We start from the raw sequence: 20,516 nt of genomic DNA on the forward strand, positions 1-20,516 counted from the left end.
TTCACATGTGTGTGTGTGATATACGTCAGGCAGTGTTATGAACGGGATAAAGGGGTGCTCTGATAAAGAATAGGGCCAGTAAGGAAGATGTGGGTTAGGTTATTAGTGCTCATTCATATCTGTGTGCTTCTCAACATTTCTCAGCCCCCTCTGTAGTTAGATTGACCTTGCTACTGAGTTCTACGCAATGGGATATGGGCAGAAGTGACGTTGGTTGCCTCCATGTCTATAAGATGGCCTGCTGGTCTTCCATCCTCTCCCTTGTCTATGGGGCTGGAAGGCATCTCTGAGCTGGCTGAGAAGTAAACTTGGTTAAACTATTGATATTTCGGGTCTGTTTTTTAATAGCAGCATAGTCTAGCCCAGTGGTCGGCAAACTCGTTACTCAACAGAGCCAAATATCAACAGTACGATTGAAATTTCTTTTGAGAGCCAAAATTTTTAAACTTAAACTATATAGGTAGGTACATCGTTATTAACTTAATTAGGGTACTCCTAAGGCTTAGGAAGAGCCACACTCAAGGGGCCAAAGAGCCGCATGTGGCTCGCGAGCCGCAGTTTGCCGACCACAGGTCTAGCCCAGTGATTTTCAACTGGTGTGCCACAAGAATTTTTAACACGTGCAATACCTATTTACTCAGGGGCCCTGACCTCTTTCCCCTGAGATCCGTGGTCGGCAAACCGCAGCTCGCAAGCCACATTCGGCTGTTTGGCCCCTTGAGTGTGGCTCTTCCACAAAATACCACGTGCGGGTGCGCACGTAGAGTGCAATTGAAACTTCGTGGCCCATGTGCAGAAGTCGGTATTTTGTGGAAGAGCCGGTATTTTGTGGAAGAGCCACACTCAAGGGGCCAAAGAGCCGCATGTGGCTCCCGAGCCGCGGTTTGCTGAGCCGCAGCTTGCCGACCACTGCCTCAGAATATCCAATTAAAAAAAAACCCAAAAAACAAGACAACAAGCCAATACAGCAGGTGTGAATGAATAAAAAAAATTTTGTCAGATTGGCAAAAAATATATTTTTTGGTGTGCTGCAGAATATTAGTAATTAGTTTACATGCGCCATGAGATGAAAAAGATTGAGAATCTCTGTCTAGCCTAGTCTGACCAATCCGGGAGACTTCCTTTAAGCTGAAATATAATGAGAGCAAAGCAATGGATTCTGTATCATTCCATTCAATATTTTTAAAATGCTGATCTTGATCCATTAAATAAATTTTCTAACTTATCAACCTGAGAAACCTACATAATATGTATGTACAATATTGGAATACACATTACTTCTAATTTCCTTCCAATTCTAGGGTTCTACGACTTCTGCTGCTGAGTCCAAAATAGCTCAATCCATGTAATTATCAGCTGCCTTTATGGTTAATGCGAGCACAGAAACCAGCATGAGAAAAAACTGCGCCCAGACAGGGAGAGAGAACACCTAGTCTCTTAGCAAAGGCCACGAATCACATGAGCTCCACTTCGAATCTCCCTCCAGCACCTCAGATGGCCTGCGTGTGTAGCTATGCCGGCTCCCGAGCCAGGCTGCCTGGGTTCAAACCCTGGGCTCAGTACCTTTGAGAAAGCCACTTACCCTCCCTAAGCGCGACTTTCTACATTTATAAAATGAACATAAAAGCACTTCTGCCCCCCAGGAGGATTAAAGGAGAAGCACAAGTGGAGTTTTTAGCACATCCTCCTGTCATTATGCTGATGGAAAGTCGCTTCCCAGGTGAGCAGTTTGCCCAGGCCTCAGGAATGGTGGTGGCCCATTTCCTTAAAGGCTCCAGCCTGAAGGATGGTGTAGGACTGAGCTGGGGGGGGGGGGGGGGGCGGACAGAGACCAAGCTGACTTCCCCTGGACCTTCGTGTCAGTGCTGAGCACAGTCCTGGTGCAAATGTGTCTGAGAAATCGCTGTTGAATGGATGCATGAGTAATCAACCAATCAACCGGTCAATCAATGTGCCTACTCAGAGCTCCTATCAAGTGTTCTCGCACAGTGCCAACTTCAGGAAGCCACACGCTCCAGCGCCAGAGTTCACCCGCATGGCCCCCAGGGCCATGCCAGGACTCCCGCAGGCCCCAGCCATCGCCACGTGCCAGGAAGGCTGGGCCTGCTCTGAAGTGAGAGCTGAGGCAGCCGACACCAGATGGGACTCCTTTAGAAAATCAAACCTAAGGCCCTGCTTATCAGTAATTCCCGCTCGCAAGAGACGTTTAGGCTATTCCTTTGTTTCTTTCCAAAGGGCCTTAATTAAGAACACATTTATGCGCCACAAAAAAGCACCCCAGCCAGAGCTGCAGCTCCCCAAAAGGTGGAAGAAACTGTCATAGGGCCAGGAAGTTTCAGGTAAGATGAATGCCTGTAGATGAGTCCCAGCATCCTGGGCCAGGGTCCCTTGACAATGAGGATGTGTCGAGATCTCTGTGGTTCTCTAACCTGAGTTTCAAGAGCAGGACTAGTCCAAAGAGAAATGAGGAAAACACAGTTGTGACCAGCCTGCTGCTTTTATGATAATAATAAACACTTTTAGTATTGGCTATTCCAGGTCTCTGCATTCTAGCCCTCCTAAGAATCTCTCAGAACGAGGACTCTGTTGCCACTTGCTAGCTAAAGACAGGCTCAAAGAGATGAAGGAATCGCCCAAGGACAGAGGATTCTCCAAGCTCAGGTGCACCACATTGCTCCCAGGTGCTTCCTCTCGTCAAATCCTGGATCGGATGAACGCTCCTCCTGACCCCATATGCATCCAAATCACAACAATACAAGTGCACCTGCTATTATCCAAAATGCAAAACCACCTACTATAGTCATCACTTTCGCACAGCCTTTTCCAAAACCACCCACCCACGGCCCATTCTGGAGGGTCCTGTGCCAAGAGTGCACCTGTCCCAGAATTGGCAAACGTTTCTGCCGTGGGCTGAAAGGCGGCTCCCTGAAATACATGCCCACATCCTGATCCTAGAACCGGTATTATTTCATATGGCCAAACATGTGATTAAGTTAATGACCTTGAGATAGTGGCTTGTCCGGGGTTCTCGAGGTGGGCTCCAAATACAATCACATGTATCCTTATGAGAGGGACTTTGGGGACAGACACAGAGAAGGCAGTGATGTGACATTAGAGGTACGGATTTGAGTGATTTGGCTAAAAGATGAGGCACACCCAGAATTGCAGGCAGACACCAGAAGCTAGAAGAGACATGGAACAGGTGAGGTTCTAGAACGTCTGGAGGGAGGACGCATCTGCTTCCGGACTTTGGCCTCCAGAATTGTGACAGCTGCTGATGGAAACCATGCAGTTTGTGTTAATTTGTTACAGCAGCCACAGGAAACTAATACTCTCTCTGAACAGGCAAACTGACTTGGTCAGGCCCCATCACGTGGCAGTAATGTGTGGTTCAGAGACTGAGAGTTACGGCTCCTACATGTTGTCTCGGGGTTTCTCAGTACCCCAAACCTCACAGACCCATTTTTCATGGGTGCAACAGGGAGCTGCTCAGTTTAAAACAAACTCCTAAAGCTTTAGAAACCACACTGATGGACACAGGGGTGCTGAAGGGCAAGGGCTTGGGCTGCCATTTGGGAGACTGGAACCTGGTCTGCTGACAATGAGCCGAGCTGCGGGGAGGAGGGAGATGCATATTAGGGTTAAAGAAGGTCCCTAAGGTATACCGGATGTTGGCGGGAGGGCAGAAAGATGTGACTAGGAGGTGGTCTACTACAGTGGGGCCTTGGCTTACGAGTTTAATTCGTTCCGAGACAGAGCTCGTTAAGGAGCTCGTTAACTCAAATTACTCTGTCAACTCAATGCAAAAAATCGGCCTGAGAGACAGCTGGTATCTCAAAAAACTCGTTAGTCGGGACACTCGTAAGTCAAGGCCCCACTGTATTTCGACTTCTAGAGAGATCTGAATGCCAGTTGTTGGCTGAGGGACCGACCCCACTCCCACCTGTTTTTTGTGGGGTTTTTTTTTTGGGGGGGGGGCCTTGGTAACAAGGGCACTGAGTTACATTCCAGCATGGCTGAAAGGATTATGGAAGTGACTGACACCTTGGAAGTTCCGAGAACACAGAATTTGAAAGCATTATGGGAAATTTCCATTCCCTTCTTCCCACAATAAGGTGTAGAGTTGGCCGACTTTGTTCATTCCTTCCTTCAACAAATATATATGGAGCACCCGCTATGCGCACGGCTCTAAACCAGGACCCTAGTACAGGGCAGTGAACACAGAAGCCACATCCCTGTCCTGGAGGGCTCTCTGAGCAACGGTTCCCAACCACAAGCACTTTTGTCCCCCAGGGGCCACCCGGCAATGTCTAGACATTTCTGGGTGTCATGACTAGTGGGGGAGGAGGGCATCTAGTGGGGAGAGGCCAGGGATGCTAACACCCTACAATGCATAGACAGTCCCCCACCACTAAGAATTCTGTGTGCAAAATGCCAACAGCGCGGAGTGGTGCCACATGACAGGACAGTGGGGGAGAGTTTAAAGGGAGGGGACAGCAGAAAGCCGTGGAGCATACTGGGGAGACGACACCCACCATTGTCTACGGCGCTGTCTCTGCTGAGGCCTGAGGATGCGAGGAGTGTCCAGGTAGGAAGCGGGGAGCAGGCACAGGAGCAGAGCCGATCCTTCCCGGCAGAGGAGACGGCATCTTCGAAAGTGGAAAAGGAAAATGCTTTGAGGAAGCCGACCTCTCCTCCATCTGGCTAGAGAGGGAGTGAGTGTGGGGGCGGAGGAGGGGCGCCAGGCGAAGCTCAGGCCTGCCCCATCGTGGTTGGAGGACCACGCTGACTATGCAGGAGGCACACCTGTGTCAGGAGCACAGGCTTGGAGTCCGAGGTGACTAAATCCCAGCTCCACCACCCTTCATGCTCCGAGACCTTGGACAAGACACAAACCCTGAGTGTCTAAACCGGGTTTCAGAGCATAGAGCAGAAGGTGGAGGGAGAATAACACCCCCTCAGGTGTGGGGCTGGAATGAGCGAACTCACAGGGGCAACTCCCACACTACGTGCTGCTGCAAATATTGTTCTCATCTGTGTTTTCGAAGGTCACTCGGGGGTCAGTGTGCGAACTAAATTGGGGCAGGACCCCAGAATCACTCCTTCCTGGGAATACAGAGCTAAAAGCAAAACCAAAATACCGCGAATTCACAAAACAAGAACTAGTGGGCGGAGAGCAGAGCTCCGGACGGACTGTAAGATCCTGATGACAACACTGTGTGACCTTGACCGTGCCTGACCACAGCGGCGACACGGGCAGCTTGATGGCCCAGAAGTCACTCCTCTGAAGGTTTGCTGGTTCTAGAAGTGAGCACCATGGACATCGTCCCTCCCAGTCAGCCTGAGAAGTGATCACCACAGAAACCTTAGGCCAGTGGTTCTCAACCTTGGCTGCACATTAGAATCACCTGGGAATCTTTTTAGAATCCTGATTTCTGGGCCTCATTCCACCCAGAAATCAGGATTTTAAAAAGATTCCCAGGTGATTCTAATGTGCAGCCAAGGTTGAGAACCACTGCCTTAGGCAGATCTTCATCGTGGTCCATTGGTGATGGTAACAACCTTGCACCCTGACCAGGGCAGACAAAGAACTTGGGTTTCGCAGATTCCTCCGCACAAACCTTAGGTAAACCATCTCAATCCAACTTTCTCGACAGTTGCTCACTGCCCGAAAAAGGGCTTCGAGTTGACCCCTGGCACTCCTGCCTGCACGCAACTCATGGAAAGAACTTAGGATACATTCCCATCAATGGTCCTTAAAGGGGACGGATGTAAAACGATACTGTGAGGGAGAGACAACTGGGCTGTAGAGGAGAGACTGTTTCACAGCCAGAGGGTGACATGTGGTCTGTAACTGTGCTTGGCTTTCAGAAATGAACTTACGGTGACAGAATATGCCAAACAGGGAGGGGAGAATCAACCCATCGAAAGGGTTCGAGACCACGTCTTGGTACCTGAGTCACCACCCACCACCCCTACCAGCCCCAGGACCTCAGGTTCCAGCAGGCAGATCCGGTTTCCCCGGAGATAAAATGCAAATCACAGACACACGTGACCAGCCTTCATCTGCACACACTAAGTTGCTTTTATTAACCCAGCACGGCATGCTACAGATACTGTACAGCATGAACATTTATTCATTACAAAAATGGCTTCCAAACCATTAGAAATGAAACTGGAATAAGAGCATAAAACGGAACAGTAACATCACAACTGTTAGGAAACATTCAAAGTATTCACACACAAAAAAATGTTATCGTTAGCATCTTAATAAACCAGAGAAAAATCGGAGACAGTTTTACAATCGCTTCATGTCAACTACAATGGCACTGTGAATGAACAGGTTTCAGCTTTATACAGCATTTTGCAACATCAACATGCCTAGGTTTTGTTTATTTTTAAAGTTCGCTACCTACTCGTATGTCGTATGGGTACATAGAAGCGGTAGCTGGTTTCTCCTTTAAGAGTAATCTAATATACAGAATTTTGGCCCTTAAGGGTTTATACCTCTTCATTTAAAATGCTTTTCTGGACAATCTGCTACCAAACACATCTTGTTATAGGTGACATTAAAACTACACACAGATCTACCTATGTAACATCACAGCAAAACATGGTGAACGGAAATTACAGCATCGAAAAGAGGGAGAAAGCTAAAGTCACTGAGAATTTTGGCACATAAAGTTCCGCAGTCAGTCCACATCCTCGGGGTGCAGGGCATTCGACTGTGAGTTCAAAGAGGACACAGGGACGTTCCCGTCGTTGCTCTAACAGCGTCGCTAAAATTCCCTCGCTAATTTTCAAGTCTTGTTTCACATAATGGCTTTTAAAACAACTTTTGTTAATGCTACTGATCCTTTAATGCAACTATTCATGTCCATTTGGCGGCATCTGGGTTTCATACAGAAAAAAAAAAAAAGTCGAAAATGGAAACAAACAAAAAAATATATATACACATTTTATATATAAACTTAAAAACCTTGTACAAATGAGTTGTTATATATAAGATGCTGATGCTAAGGGGGAAAAAAGACTTTACACAGTTTCAAGAAAAAAGGAAAACATATTTTAAAAGGGACGACGTACGGGTTCGACGAGCAATCTCTAAAGCAATAAATACTACTGGTCCAACAGCGCTGTGATGCCATTAAGTGTTGAGTAGCATCCCCTCCCCCCCCAAAAGAACAACACCATGGAACAAGGTATATTAACACATTTTAACCCTTTGTTTCTGTACATTTAAACAATAACAAGTAACATCACAATAAAAGTTGTTTCACACGGAAGAAGAAAAAAAACGGCACTGCATTCGTCGTGCCCTGGTGGTTTAAAAACCAGATGTAAAATGATTGGTTCGCAAGCTCGTATTTAATACAAATAATACAGAACCAACTCCTTCTGGAGGGCTGCTTCCAAATTGCTTCTTTTTTTTTTTCCTTTTTGCTTTTTAATCAGTCTTTTAAAACTAAGCTATCCCAACTACATAACAGTTATGTATATATATATATATTTTTAAACGCTACAAAGACTTTAAACAGCTGTTGATAAAAATTTTGGTAGAATCATGAGGTTCTTCTCTCATCTACATATTTAAAAGGAGACACTGAAATAAGAATGGGTCAAATATTGACCAATGAACTCGATAAACATTAACTGATGTAGCCACGTGGCACAAAATTAAGAGTACAAAACAAAACCTTCCAAAAAGGGGGGAGGAAATGAAGAAAAGCAAAATGAAACACTACACAAAACAAGCGGGGCTCACGAAGCTAAAGCTATTCTAAAGACTTGGTTACCAGGGAGAGCGGCTGGGGCTGGGTCCCGGCCAGAGAGCTGTGGGAATGTAAGGAAGATGTCGACGGCTGTGCAATAGATGACGAGGGCAGGATGGGCGGCTGCAAAGCGGCGGGAGGCAGGTCCAGGGCCCCGTTGGGACAGAGGGCAGGGGCCTTGCCATGGGCGGCCTCGGCAAGCAGGAGGGCGGGCGGCGGAGGCATCATGGACAGGTGGGCCAGGGGGTCGGGCTTCAGGGACAGCGAGAGAGGCTGCGTCTGCTCAGTCTGCGACTTGGCGTCTTGGGGAGGGGAGCCTAGCAGGTTGGGGGAGGGAGGAGGCGAGTCTAGTAAGCTTCCATCTGAAGAGGGTGGACTGAGGCAGCTGCCTTCACCTTGTATGTAGCGAACGCACTTTTTTTTTCTCCTAGAAACAGGGGAAAGAGGTTCTGTGAATAACGGGCAGAGGTGCCAAGGGAGAGAGTCAAGCCGACGTCACCTAGCGGATGCCCCACGGAGGCGGCACGCCCGTGGCCAGAGCGCTATTAAAGTTCCACGAGGTGCCGTGCCCACGTAACTACTGCCCACACATCCGTCTGCTCTGATGAACAAAATCTATTTAATTGTATGGAATTCCCTACCTACCTGCTGCCCCTACCCCCACTCAACACCCATGACCCACCCCTGCCCAAATGTCTAAGCAAACTACTGGATGCCACCTGTAGTTGGTGGCATCGATTTGCTAGAAAGTGAGATGAACTAATAAATTATCATTTCTCCTTGGGCTTAAGCATTCCCTCACTCTCCCATCAGACCTTCCATCCCCGCCCCCCTTCCCTCTCCCGCCTCCCAATGGTGTGTGTGTGTGTGTGTGTGTACAGAGAAAGACAGAGCCCCTTCCCAGGTGCCTCACATGAATATGAAACTCTCAAAATGCTGACTACTGAGCCCATAGAGCTGAAGGCAGCACTAGCAAGAGGCTTAAAGTTCTCAACACACCACCACCACCACCACCACCACCATCACCACCACCACCAGGCTGCTGGGCCCAGAGAGCTGTCGGGCTTGTCTGTTAAGAACCACACCAAATCAAGAGGTCAGAATCAGGTGAGAGGAGGGGGAAACAAAAAGAAAACAAAATAAAATAAATTTAAAAAAAAAACAACAGAAAATAAAGAAACAAAAACAAAAAAACACCAAAAACAGGTAGAAGAGGATCAACGAAGGTGGAGAAGGGGGAAGAATAAGAAAAACAGAAAATGATCCAAAGGAACAAGAATAACTGGTTGTATGGCCTGCAGGTTGTGGATTAAATTATGATTCAGACTTGATTTTTTTTTTTTTTTTAAGATTTGGGGTCTTCCCCTCCCTCACCCCAGAGTGAGAAGGCTGGAAGGAGAGAGTGAGGATGGCATGGAGGGGCGCCCCGAGGCCGGTAGCTGAAGGGTGCAGCAGGTCACAAGGAAGTGAGACAAGAAGAAGTGCCAGGGGTCGGTCCCAGCATGGACCTTCTGGGTCTGGGTTGTCCCGATTGGTGTTTAAACCACGGAGGCTAATTTTTTTGCTTGCCCTGCACCAAAACCAGAATCTCCCTTTCCTACTTCCTGTTTATGTAAGGGGTCGGAATGAGAATTTCAGAGCCTCTCTTGCTTATCATCGAAGGTTGGGGAAATCAATTCAAGAAACTGGGCCTGTGACCTCTACGCTTCTCCTACTATGAACCCCAGTCTGATGGGCTAATACTCGGTAGCAAAGGTGGCCCTGAGATCAACCCCCATCATGCTATCAAAACAATGCAGATGTGGGGGGGGGGGGGGGGAGCTGATCTAAGGAGAACCTAGTCAGGTAGCACCGACTGTAGGGCTGGGAACACTCCATCCGCAAACAAGTGTGAGCGCCGGCTGGCTTTCCACGCTGGAAAGCAACGAGGCTGCTGCCTGGCTGAGGCAACCACTGTCAGATGTCACTGGCCATCGAAAGGAAGGGGGAGTGATGAGTTCCTCCTTGGGCCTGAGCCCAGGCTGTCTGATCATGCCCCTGTGTGTGGGGTGTGGACTCAGCAAGATGGCAGGAGGAGGGATGGGAGGTGGGGTAGGGAGGATAGGAGGGACATGCTTGGTCTTCCCTGCCTCCCAGAGGCCAAGACCCTGGGCAGGGGGCCTCAGGGTCTACCCACTCCTCTCTGGTGGAAGGAACTCTGGGGGTGTGGGGGACAGTCCCCCTCATCACCTTCAAATTGACACGGTTCCTTTCTCTCCTCTGGGATAGACTGAAATAGAGGGTGGGTTCTACTTCCATCCCAGAAGCCCAAGATCAATACATACGCCTATCAATCAGAGCTTTAAACCACCTCCGCCTGCAGATCAAAACATGCTCAAAACACTAAGATGTCCATGCATTTTAAAATGGGAGCGGGGAGGAGGTGAGGGTAGGAGGGCATAAGCAACATGGAGAAAGCAACAGGGAGAAATGAGAGAGAGAAGAAAGGGAGAGGGAAAGGGGAAAAACAACAGGAAATAAAGAAGGACATCAGGCAGCATTCCATGCTATATTAGGGCAGAAAGAAAAGATGGGAAAAGCAACTTGGTGGGCTCAAAACAGAATCTTGTTAAAAATGTGCTCAAATGTCAAATAACATGAGAAACAACCCTGTGTAGGGAGCGAGGAGCCGTGACCGGCTAGAGCTAGGAGCGGTTCTGGTGCTCCCCGGCCCTCCCGCCCTCCCTGTGCCACGGGGGTTTCCGTGCGTGGTGTGGGGATGTGCGGGCACATGAAGACTACGAATGGTGGAGTATTCTCCTAGGAGGTGGCTGAGCAAATGGCAGTGAGCACACACACTTCTGACGGGCCGGGAAAATGCCTCGTTCTGCAACTTCTCTTTTTTAAAAAACACATTTTGTCCTAGTGATTTAGCATCAAGCCAGATCCTGGGAAAAGTTGAGGAAAAAAGGGACAAACTCCTCCTCGTACCCTCCCTGCCTCCATCTCTAATCAAGGAGTGGCCTCTTAAAAATCCATTTTTAGCTTCTTATGGGTTGACTGGGAGAGAAAGAATTCTTCCTGATCCCAGTTTGGAGTTACACCCTAAAAGGAGCAGGAATGTATCTGCTAACAGCTTTTAGGGTATGAACACTGCCCCCCACAGAAGATAGTGGCCACTAGGACCCACCGACAGTGCTGAGGCGGGAGGGACCCCAGGAATGACGAGGACCCCTCGGCACCCACAGCCAGGCCGCCACACCGACGGCTGGCCCCTCGAAGCTGCGGGTGAGGAAATCACGTTTACGAAGCAGCTACGAAGATCTTCAGCTGTTTTTGTTTTGGGTAAAAATGTCATGAAAATTCTAGTCTCTCAGGAATTTTCATGGCTTTAGGTAAGGGCTGTCTGTGTCTAGGAAAGGGTTGTCCGTCCCGTCGAAGTTAGTGATGAACTTTCACCCATAATAAAAAAAAAAAGGGCCAAGTCTACCTCGCAGTCGCTGCTTCCCGAACAAAACAGGGATTCACGGACCAAGGCTCGCCTCCCCAAATAAAATGCACAAACCAGGCAAGAGTCCACCTGGCGAGGTGTGTGTGTGGTGCGGCCATACTTTCTATGGTGAGGAACCCTCTCTCCAAGTGCACCCTGTGGTTAGCTCATCCTTGGCCATGGCCATAGTGGGTGCCTCGGAACAGGGTTCCCCAGCCAGTGATCTTCCTACTGGGCCCCACAAATTCCCAGCCTGGATAGTTAGGGGAAGCAGGGCCCCTGTCTTCCGGGCTGGCCCTAATTAAATACTAACATCTTCCGTCAACCCCATCAGGAAACCCTTTTCTGTTGCACAGAGAAGACTGTGGGAAGGACATCTGTCACCTCCGTGAACACTGCCATCTCGCAGAATGGCTGAATCACCCCCTCTCCTGGTGGGCCTCCGCCCGAAGTGCCCCCATCCTCGCTCACTGGGGGGAGAATTGCCTGGGGACTTCCCTCTCCATCAACTCTCAAGCCCTCTCTCCCCTAAAGGTGTGGTAATGCCAGGCACTGCCCCAGTCTCTCGCTTGGAGGCATCAGGAGGGGAGGAGACACGGGAGTCGTGGGCATGCACGTAATGGGATGGACATCTGATCTAACGTCTAGACACGGAACAAATGGCAAAGGCATGGAGGAGAGGGACACGTGACAGGGGAGGCACTACAAACAGAAAGGCGTGTTTGGGTGTTGAGATACCTACCATCATAATATTCCAAATTCAAAGACTGCTTGTATCAGAACAAAGAAACAACAAATTTAACCAAGGTGGTCATTGAAGGAAAGGAAAGGAGACAGGCACTATTCGGTATCCCTCCACCAAGAAGGAAGTACCTATCCCTTCCCTGAGGTTACAGGTTGGATGGGAGCCTGTGGGTGGAACCCGGGGTTGAATCGGGACGCTTCTGATTCCTTTTGGAACCAACGTGTGCTCTCTCTCTCCCTCTCTCTCTCTCTAACAGAGATGTGTGTGTTGTTGGCCCCGCAGGCCAGCAGCACCAGAGCGTGGGCCTGCGGGGCTCCCTCATGCAGCCCTGTTAGCTGGTGCCTGCCGATCAATGCCACGCTTCTTAGCAGCACTGTAAAACAATGTCAGCTAGCCAAGCTCCTCTGCACACAGATGTGGGTTTTAACATAAAACAAAACAACAAAACCAAACCAAAAAAAAAAAAAAAAAAAAAAAGCCTGCCCCAGAGCACATCTCCAAGTGCCCCGACTCCGAGTGCACGGAAATGCTACTGCTGCCAATTCCAGCTCCCTCTGCACCCGGCGTTCGGGCCACGGGAGCATTCCCGGGCTGGGCCAGTTCCAGGAGGCTGGCTTTCAGAGCAAAAGGGCAAGTGCCTGTCCTGGTCTGTTGGGGTTGCTGTCTAGGCCCTACCACCGGGGTCATGTGTTATTTGGAAGAGGATGGGGGAAAGAGAGGAAGAGACAGTGGGGAGAGCGTAAAATTAGCAAGGGAATTTGGAAGAGTGAGGATCATTAGTCATTGATGCCAGTGCAAGGTAGACGGGGACGGGGTCCAGATATATTGACACACTAAGGTATCAGAGGACAGAATTGCTTTGATTTTCCCAAAGGCCTCGCAGTGGTCATATACCTGCACGGTTTGCACCATAAAGTCTGTCGGTCAAGCCCGAACAGTGCCCGACACTTCTTTGGAGTATTTGCATCTGTTAGCATAAGGTAAACACAAAAAAACACAACACAATGGTGGGTCGTGCTCAGCTGCGTGTGGACGCTCAGCTACAGCTGACCTGTCTTCCGCATCATCACCTCGGCTCTACTCACTCCTTCCCTCACCAAGGGCATGAAAGGGAAGGACTTCTATGAGTCAAAAGAAAAAAATAAAATAAAACGATAAAACACACACATACACACACACACACAAAAGAAAACAACAACCAGAAACCAAAAAAAAAAAAAAAAAAAAAAAAAACAAGGGGAAAAAAATAAAAACAGAGAGAGAAGAGGAGGGGGAAAGGCGACGTTGTTGGCGTCTACTTAGGCCAGGGTTACGGTGAATGTCCCTGAGCCCCGTCCCGGGCTGTCATGAGCAAGGGGGATGGCAGGCAACGTTCCCTGGGAGGGGCGTGCTGGGGTTTGCTGTCGCTGACCCGAGGAGGCACAAGTGATGCTGTTTACAGTGGCATTTTGGCTAGCAGCAGCGGGGGGAACAAGCACATCCCTCACAGAGCAGTGTCCCGCGCCCTCGTGTCTCCTAAGATCCACACACAGAGCTACAAAGCGACAGGCCAGAGAGGGGGAAAGGACCGAATAGACCAGCTGCAAACCAGCACAGCGAATCTGGGAAATCTATACACACCTGCAAGGGCCGCACCAGTTATTCTGTTGATCAAGGCCAAAGCGCGCTCGGCATTTCTTAGGAGCGCTCAGGTCTGAATGAGTTCAAGAGAGAAGCGAGCAGAGGAGGAGAACATGGGAGAGAGGGAGAGGGAGAGGGAGAGAGAGAGAGAGAGAGAGAGAGAAAGAGAGGGGGGGGAGGGAGGGGAAAAGAGAAAGATACAAATAAGAAAAAAATAAAAATAAAAAAGGGAATAAATCAATGACCTGGTTACTAATTACAAAATATCGACTTTCGATTTTTAACTTTCTTTAATAATAAAAAAAAGGTAAAAAAAAAATCACATTCTTATTCAACTTGTGAAATTAGCTGTTGCAAATAAAGCTGCAGTATCCCTTCATTAAGGACTGTCTCAGATTCGGTTCAAGCTGATACAGTGAGGTTAGGTACTAAATACGTAGCTTTCAAATAATACGTTTCCACTTTTGTTTTTGTTTTTTCTCTCAATTTGTTTTTCTTAAAGAAGAAAATAAAGCAAAGGAGGGAATTAAGTTTGTAACATGCTTTTTTCTTCTCAGAGTATAACAGTATAAAAAAAAAGAAAAATACTGCAAATAAAAACAGAACAAAATGAAATGAAACAGAAAGAAATAAAGAAAGAAAAGGATTGTGGTACTGGGATATTGCAGCTTTTGGAATGTTCATCTTTTCTTTTTTAATCTATGTTCATTAATATTAAGAGAGGAACAGATAAAGGTACACAGGCTATGTAAATGAGCTGTTAGGAGTTAGTGAGAAGCTCATAGCAGCATTTAAGCAGGTACAGTCAGTAAAATGCTAGTGGGCTTGCAAAGTATGAGCAGAAAAGCAAAAGGAAGAAAAAAACTAAAATTTAAAAAAAGCGAAGGAAAAAAATAATCATACTGCAGATGCATGCTTGCATGAGAAAACTTAGTGGGAGCAATGAAAAAAAATGCCATTAGATTAAGGAGGTTTATTACTGAATTCCTTCCATATTTTTTTTAAACCAGTCTCTTTTAAAGAAATACTGCATATTCAATTTGCACAGTTAGTTCAACTCTAGATCACTGTCATTACTGCTTAAACAACTGTTATGGGAAAAATAAATAAACAAAGCAAAAGTTAAATTAAATAAAAAAAAAAAGAAAAAGAAACAACAAAAGCAACTGAAAAAAAAATACTCTACTGAAACATACAAAACTGAGTAGATGGTCATTTTAAAGAATGTTCAAATGTCATACGTGTTTAATGTTAATCAAACTATAATGGCAAGAAAAATTAAAAAACAGTTTAAGCAACTATTTTAACGACTCAAAATGACATTAGCACCTGTAATCGGAGGAAGTGAAAGGCAAGGATTTAGGAAACATTCGCTGTGTTCTGAAAAAAAAGAACAAATTATACAAAGCCTTCAAAATGTTTTTGTTGTTCGTAAAAGCCTGGCCTTCTCCAAGGGACCTGAGATTGCCTATGCAGTATTTCTAATTTCTTCTAGAGAATGACAAACCTCCTTAATTTAAGTCGGGTGCAATTTACCACTGTAAAGGCATGCATCGGAACATTCAGGAACAGCCCAGTTAATATCAAACACTCACACACTCCCCTCCTACTCCCCTAGCCCCTCCTCAGCCCTGCTCGGACACATACGGAGTAAGCAGACTGTGTAAACCCGCATAGGCATGCCTACTGCTCTCCAGTTACAGGCTCTATAGTTATTTCCAAACACATTCCACTAGAATTACAATGTGCTTTTCATGCAACAATAAATGTTACTAGCTTTAAAAGGGCAGTCATGAAGCAATTAATTAAAATGCATAAACAAAAAGGCTGGCTAAGATGGGTCCCCCCACAACGTCCTGGCCTTGAGCTTCTACTGCCTCCCCCCCCCCCGGACCCCACCACCCACCCCCGCCAAGCCTAACATAACAGAGTGGTCCTGAAGGGTGCCGCTCCTCCCTGCATCCGCATTATTCTAACTTACCATTGGTCTCCCCGGGCTGCTTGTCCCTTTTCCTCTTCTTCTTCTTCCCCTAGACAAACAGATAAAACACAGGGAATTATTTCAAGTAACAGGTGGGAGGAGGGTGTTGGGACTCCCCTGGAAAGGAGGAGGGAGGAGGGGAGCAGACTGCTTGCTCCTCTCCATCCACACCAGCTAAAACCCCCACCTGCTTTAACCCTAATGCCCAAAGGAACTATGTGCCAGCCGGCAGGACGCCTGCCCCACAGGATAAGAGAAGGAATTGATGGGGTAAAGGAGACCTCTTTCCCACACACCATATCCCTCCTCAAACCTGACCCAGTGCCCCTGATTCCATAAAAGGATGAGGGAGGGACAGGGGGTGTGGACAAACTGGGCTAGAAGGGCCCACGAGCCTAGCTCCGCAGCTCAAATGAATGTTGAGATGGCTAAGGGGACACAGAGCCTCCTGCTCATCCGAACCTCTTATCAAGGCCAAAAGGTCCTCTTTCTGAATCAAAATTTAAAAGCTGAAGCAGGGGTTTTCCAGAGCTGTAGTGTAAGCCTTGGTTTGAGAGGACAGAAGAGGGGATTTAAAAAGGCGAAACAGAACCAGAAGTCATCTGAGTTCCTTCTAAAACTGCTGAGTGGACATTCACAAAGAGGGGACACTGTCGCCATTCCCCCGCTATATCACAATAAAACTCCTAACAGTAACAGCTAATGTTCACTGAACACAGACTACAGCCAGCCATGAGTCTAAGCATGCCATGTCTAGTGACTCATTTATCCTCACTCAGTCCTAGACCACAGGTACTGTCACCATTCCCATCTTACAGATAAGGAAACTGAGGCACAGAGGGGTTCCGTAACCTTCCTGAGATCACAAAGCCAGTCAATGGGGGGGCCAGGATGGGAACTCAGGGGTCCTGGTTCCACCGCCCTCACCCACTGAGCTATCCTGCCAACATACTGAATGCCGGGCCTCTGGGGAAGGTTTGTGATTGATTATAGGCGATGCCCTGCATGGAGTCGCTCACATCCTCCAACCTGATCCTCCCTGAGACCCTGACGGTGCACGCGTGGCTGTGGGTGTGGGTGGGAACAGGAGGAGTTCTGTAGAGGTGCCTGCCTCCTTCCAGACCTGAAACTCCTGCCTCTCCGCCTTAGTGCCAGTCCTGTCCAGGGGCTCACTGCCTGGTGGATAGGAAATGTCACCAACAAAAGGCCTGGCCTCGCATCTCCATGTTCTGAATACCTAAAAACTACCTTCGCCTAAAGGTTCCCGTGGCGTGTCAAAGTCAAGCTCGGAGGAGAAATGAGCAGTGACGGGCAGAAAACCTGAGCATGCACCAGGGCTGCGAGGAGAAACTCGGGGTGGAGAGGCCACCGAGTTTTGGCTGCACCCCAGGGCTGACCGCCCACTGTCTTAGAGAAAGCCCCTCTTTCCTCAGATCGTGGGGCCTGTACCACTTGGGGATTTGTCTTGGCCTTCAGTTCAGCGTTTCCACTGGGAACATTTTATGTTCCTAGACATACAATGGAAGAGAAGGAGGGGAGAAGAAAGGCAGGGAAGGAGGGAGGATGGAAAGAAGGGAGGAGGGGGAGGAGGAAGGGGTTCGTGTGCCTTCTCAGGCCTCAGACGCCGCCTTCATCATGTGCCTGTCCTACGTAAGGAGCCAAGGGCCGCCTGGCCACCTTGGGATAGGCAGGAGTTCAGTTCAGTTAGGGGCCTGGGCTGGGTGGTGGCCGCAGCACAGGCCCCAGGGCTCCTCAGTCATCTTTAATACGATGTCCCCCACATTTCCGATCTCTCACAAGCTATTCTAAGAGGCAGCTGAAAATGCCACTGCCCATGGGAAGCTGTCCATTTAGGACAGAGACTGAGCTGTCCACGACTGAGGAAACAGCCATTCAGACTAAAGACTTCTAAAGGAAGGGGCGTGAAGAAATGAATGAACACTATTTAGTGAAGAGGGAGCTGCGTCTCCCCCATCATCTTTTTTTTTTTTAAGGCCTAAAATATGGTGGTGAGGGGGAAAAAATGCCAGACGAGCACACGGCCTAGGCCAGTGGTCGGCAAACTGCGGCTCGCGAGCCACATGTGGCTCTTTGGCCCTTTGAGTGTGGCTCTTCCACAAAATACCACCTGCGGGCGCGCACGTACAGGGCGATTGAAACTTTGTGGCCCATGCGCAGAAGTCGGTTTTCAGAAAGGGGATAGACGAAACAAGTATACAAGACGAGTGTGGATGGGAGAGTTGGAAGGGGTCGACTTCAGCGAACGTACCTCAATCAGATTGAGGACGTTTTTAGCAAAGGCCAGCTTAGGAGAACCTTAATTAAGTTAATAACAACGTACCTACCTATATAGTTTAAGTTTAAAAAATTTGGCTCTCAACAGAAATTTTAATCGTTGTCCTGTTGATATTTGGGTCTGCTGGCTAATGAGTTCGCCGACCACTGGCCTAGGCTCTCTCTCCCTGCCTGACCTAGAAGAGCTAGAAAGGGAATCGTGTGCTATTACCCGGCCAGGGTCCACGTCACTGGGGAAGGGCTGTTTTCTGTGCTCCAGACGGTGCCACACCCCACACCCAATGGGACTCCCTCACTTCTACTCTGCTGCGCTGGCGGCAGGAAGGCTCCGGCACCGCTCGGCTGGAGAGGTAGGAACGTGAGAGGCACAGAAAACCTTCCTGAGGAACCTTCTGGACTTTATAACGACCAAAAAATTCTATAAACCTCTAGGTCAGGTCAGTTAAAAAAATACTAACATGACACCACAATCAAATTCATAAAAGCTTGAAGTTTTGATTCTTGCTCCACAGGCTGTTTCCTGGGGCATGGACAGAAGGGAGGGAGGGAGGGAGGGAGGAGGGGGGAGGGGGAGGGGGCAAGGGGGAGAAGCAAGGAGAGATGGAGGGGAGGAAGGGAGGGAAGTAAGGAAGGAGGGAGGGAGGGAGAGAGGGGGGAGGGGGAAGGGAGGGAAGCAGGGAGAGATGGAGGAAAGGGGAGGAAGGGAGAAAAGGGGAGGGAGGGAGGGAGGGAAGGGAGGAAAAGGGGAAGGAGGGAAGGATGGGGGAGAGGGAGGGAGGGGGGAATGGAGGGAAGCAGGAGAGATGGAGGAAAGGGGAAGGGGGGAGGGATGCATTCACACCCATGAGTAATGTGCCATAGTGACAGGCATCTGACAGCACCGCTGACAAGAGAGGAAACTCCTACCGCTCCAGATCCAGATCTTCCTCTCACTTTTAAGTCTTACCAGGGGTTCCCCTCCTACACCAGACCCCTTCAACCCCTTCAACCCCTTCCAAAAGTAACACGGAGCTGAAGTCATTTCAAGCGCCTCTGCTGAAACCTAGAAAGCACTGTTTGAAAAAGCCTCGGGCGACACCTACTCTGCCCCAGTCAGCAAAGGCAGCGGTGTTTGGAGGCTTTCAGTCAGGCTTGTCCCTGTGGGGAGGTTTCCCCGGCGCTGTGCACTAGCCCCCAGAGTAAACAACACACTCAGGTGTGCAGTGCACACTCTGCACAGCTACACAGGAAGGCCCTCCTACCACCACATGCCTGCTGGGATAGGGATTCCTCCTGGGACACCGTTCTAGGTTACTCCGGGGAATGGGTCTGGAGCAGGGAGAAGCTGGAACTCACCTCTAAGGACTTCTGACCCGAAACCAGGGAAGCAGCTGTCCTGACATGGACGGCTGTGTGGGCACCAGCGGAGGCTGCAGGGCCTGCCTAGTGCTGGAGAGCTCCACCTCGAGGTCAGGGGGTGGGGTGGGGGTGGGGGGCAGCGAGCCTGTGGGAGCAGGAACGTTCTCATGCTCTTCCTCCCAGCCCCTGAAGAACGGCCTCTCCACCACACACGTGCTGAGGACACGTGCAAAGCCCCCAAGCAGTTCAGGTCCTGGGCGTGACCCTCTGTGAGTGACAAGGGCTCTGAGCAGAGCCCGAGCCATGGAGAGGTGCTCGGACTAGTTCCAGTTCCACCTCCCAGGAGGAATACAGCCTAATGCTGCCAGCTCAGGGGGCGGGGCCTGGAGGAAGATGGGTGCGGGGGTGATGACCACTTGGGAGCCCAGCCCAAAGGTCTCGGTTCTCCATTTCCCCTCATCCACACCGCCAAGAGCAGACTGGCAAGCACGTGTGTGAAGGGATCAGAATAAAGGGGGAGGAAGCCTGAAAATGCTGCTCAGAGCACTCGGCCTTCCCTCAGGACTCACGTTCCCATGGACCGATGACTTGCTGAGGCGACCAAGTTCTGAGCCAGTGAATAGGTCTGATTTAGCTCAGAATCCCCACCACACCACGTGCACAGTAAGTCTGCGACCAGCAATGACGGAGGGGATCTCAACCTGCATCTGGAGAGAGCCCTTCACCATGGACGATGCCCATGGGAAGTGAGGGCAGGAGCACCGACTGGCAGAAAGTCGCCCATGGCTCTGAGATTCTAACAAGGAACAGGACGAGGAGCCTGTGGCTGCATTAGGACAAGTTCTGTCCCACTGCCCCCAACAGTGGATGACAAAATCACTTCATGTAACCCAATGCTCTATACTAGGGCACCAGGCAAAATAAGAGTCATTTCATCCATCCAGAGGAGAAAGAGCCCAGAACTTGAGCTAATGGGCAACATGGAGAATAAAAAAGAATGGTGAGAGGTGATAGGGGTCCCAGAGGACAGCGTTTAGGGAAGAAGAGTCATGAGTGTCATTACCACTGCAATTAGTAAAACAAACCACCCGACAGTGTTTTCTAAAATCCAGGAGAGGAAATTAGGCAAACCTTGCAGCTGACAGAGTCCAGGAACAGAGCTCACAAGACACACCCCTTTGCCCGCCCTTGCTGGGTCCCTGCCAAAGGATGACTTCCACTGGCTCTTTCAGGGATATTCCCATCATGCCCCTCAGGATGAACGAGGCTCCCAGCTTCTACTGCACCACAGCATAA

At 49.1% G+C, this 20,516-nt stretch overlaps 1 protein-coding gene across 31 annotated transcripts in view; it reads right to left on the reverse strand.

The window, feature by feature from the left end:
* Positions 1 to 6,061: 6,061 nt before the first annotated feature.
* Positions 6,062 to 20,516, reverse strand: part of TCF7L2 (transcription factor 7 like 2) — a 197,494-nt gene continuing 183,039 nt past the window's right edge. For 10 of the 31 annotated variants that reach the window (XM_070432252.1, XM_070432248.1, XM_070432249.1 and 7 more), the window contains 4 exons: positions 15,588 to 15,636; positions 14,936 to 14,986; positions 13,607 to 13,679; positions 6,062 to 8,199 (listed from right to left, as the gene is read on the reverse strand). In XM_070432252.1, coding sequence (XP_070288353.1) covers positions 7,776 to 8,199; positions 13,607 to 13,679; positions 14,936 to 14,986; positions 15,588 to 15,636 — 597 coding nt within the window. In that variant the 3' untranslated portion in view covers positions 6,062 to 7,775. Of the gene's footprint in view, positions 8,200 to 11,983; positions 12,012 to 12,879; positions 12,954 to 13,606; positions 13,680 to 14,935; positions 14,987 to 15,587; positions 15,637 to 20,516 lie in introns of those variants that run through there. The other 21 variants (XM_070432273.1, XM_070432278.1, XM_070432267.1 and 18 more) reach the window with 8 other exon arrangements.

This window comes from Myotis yumanensis, unplaced genomic scaffold (assembly GCF_028538775.1).
Source record: "Myotis yumanensis isolate MYYU_CA2020_CCGP unplaced genomic scaffold, mMyoYum1.0.hap1 SCAF_13, whole genome shotgun sequence".
Taxonomy (NCBI): Eukaryota; Metazoa; Chordata; class Mammalia; order Chiroptera; family Vespertilionidae; genus Myotis; species Myotis yumanensis.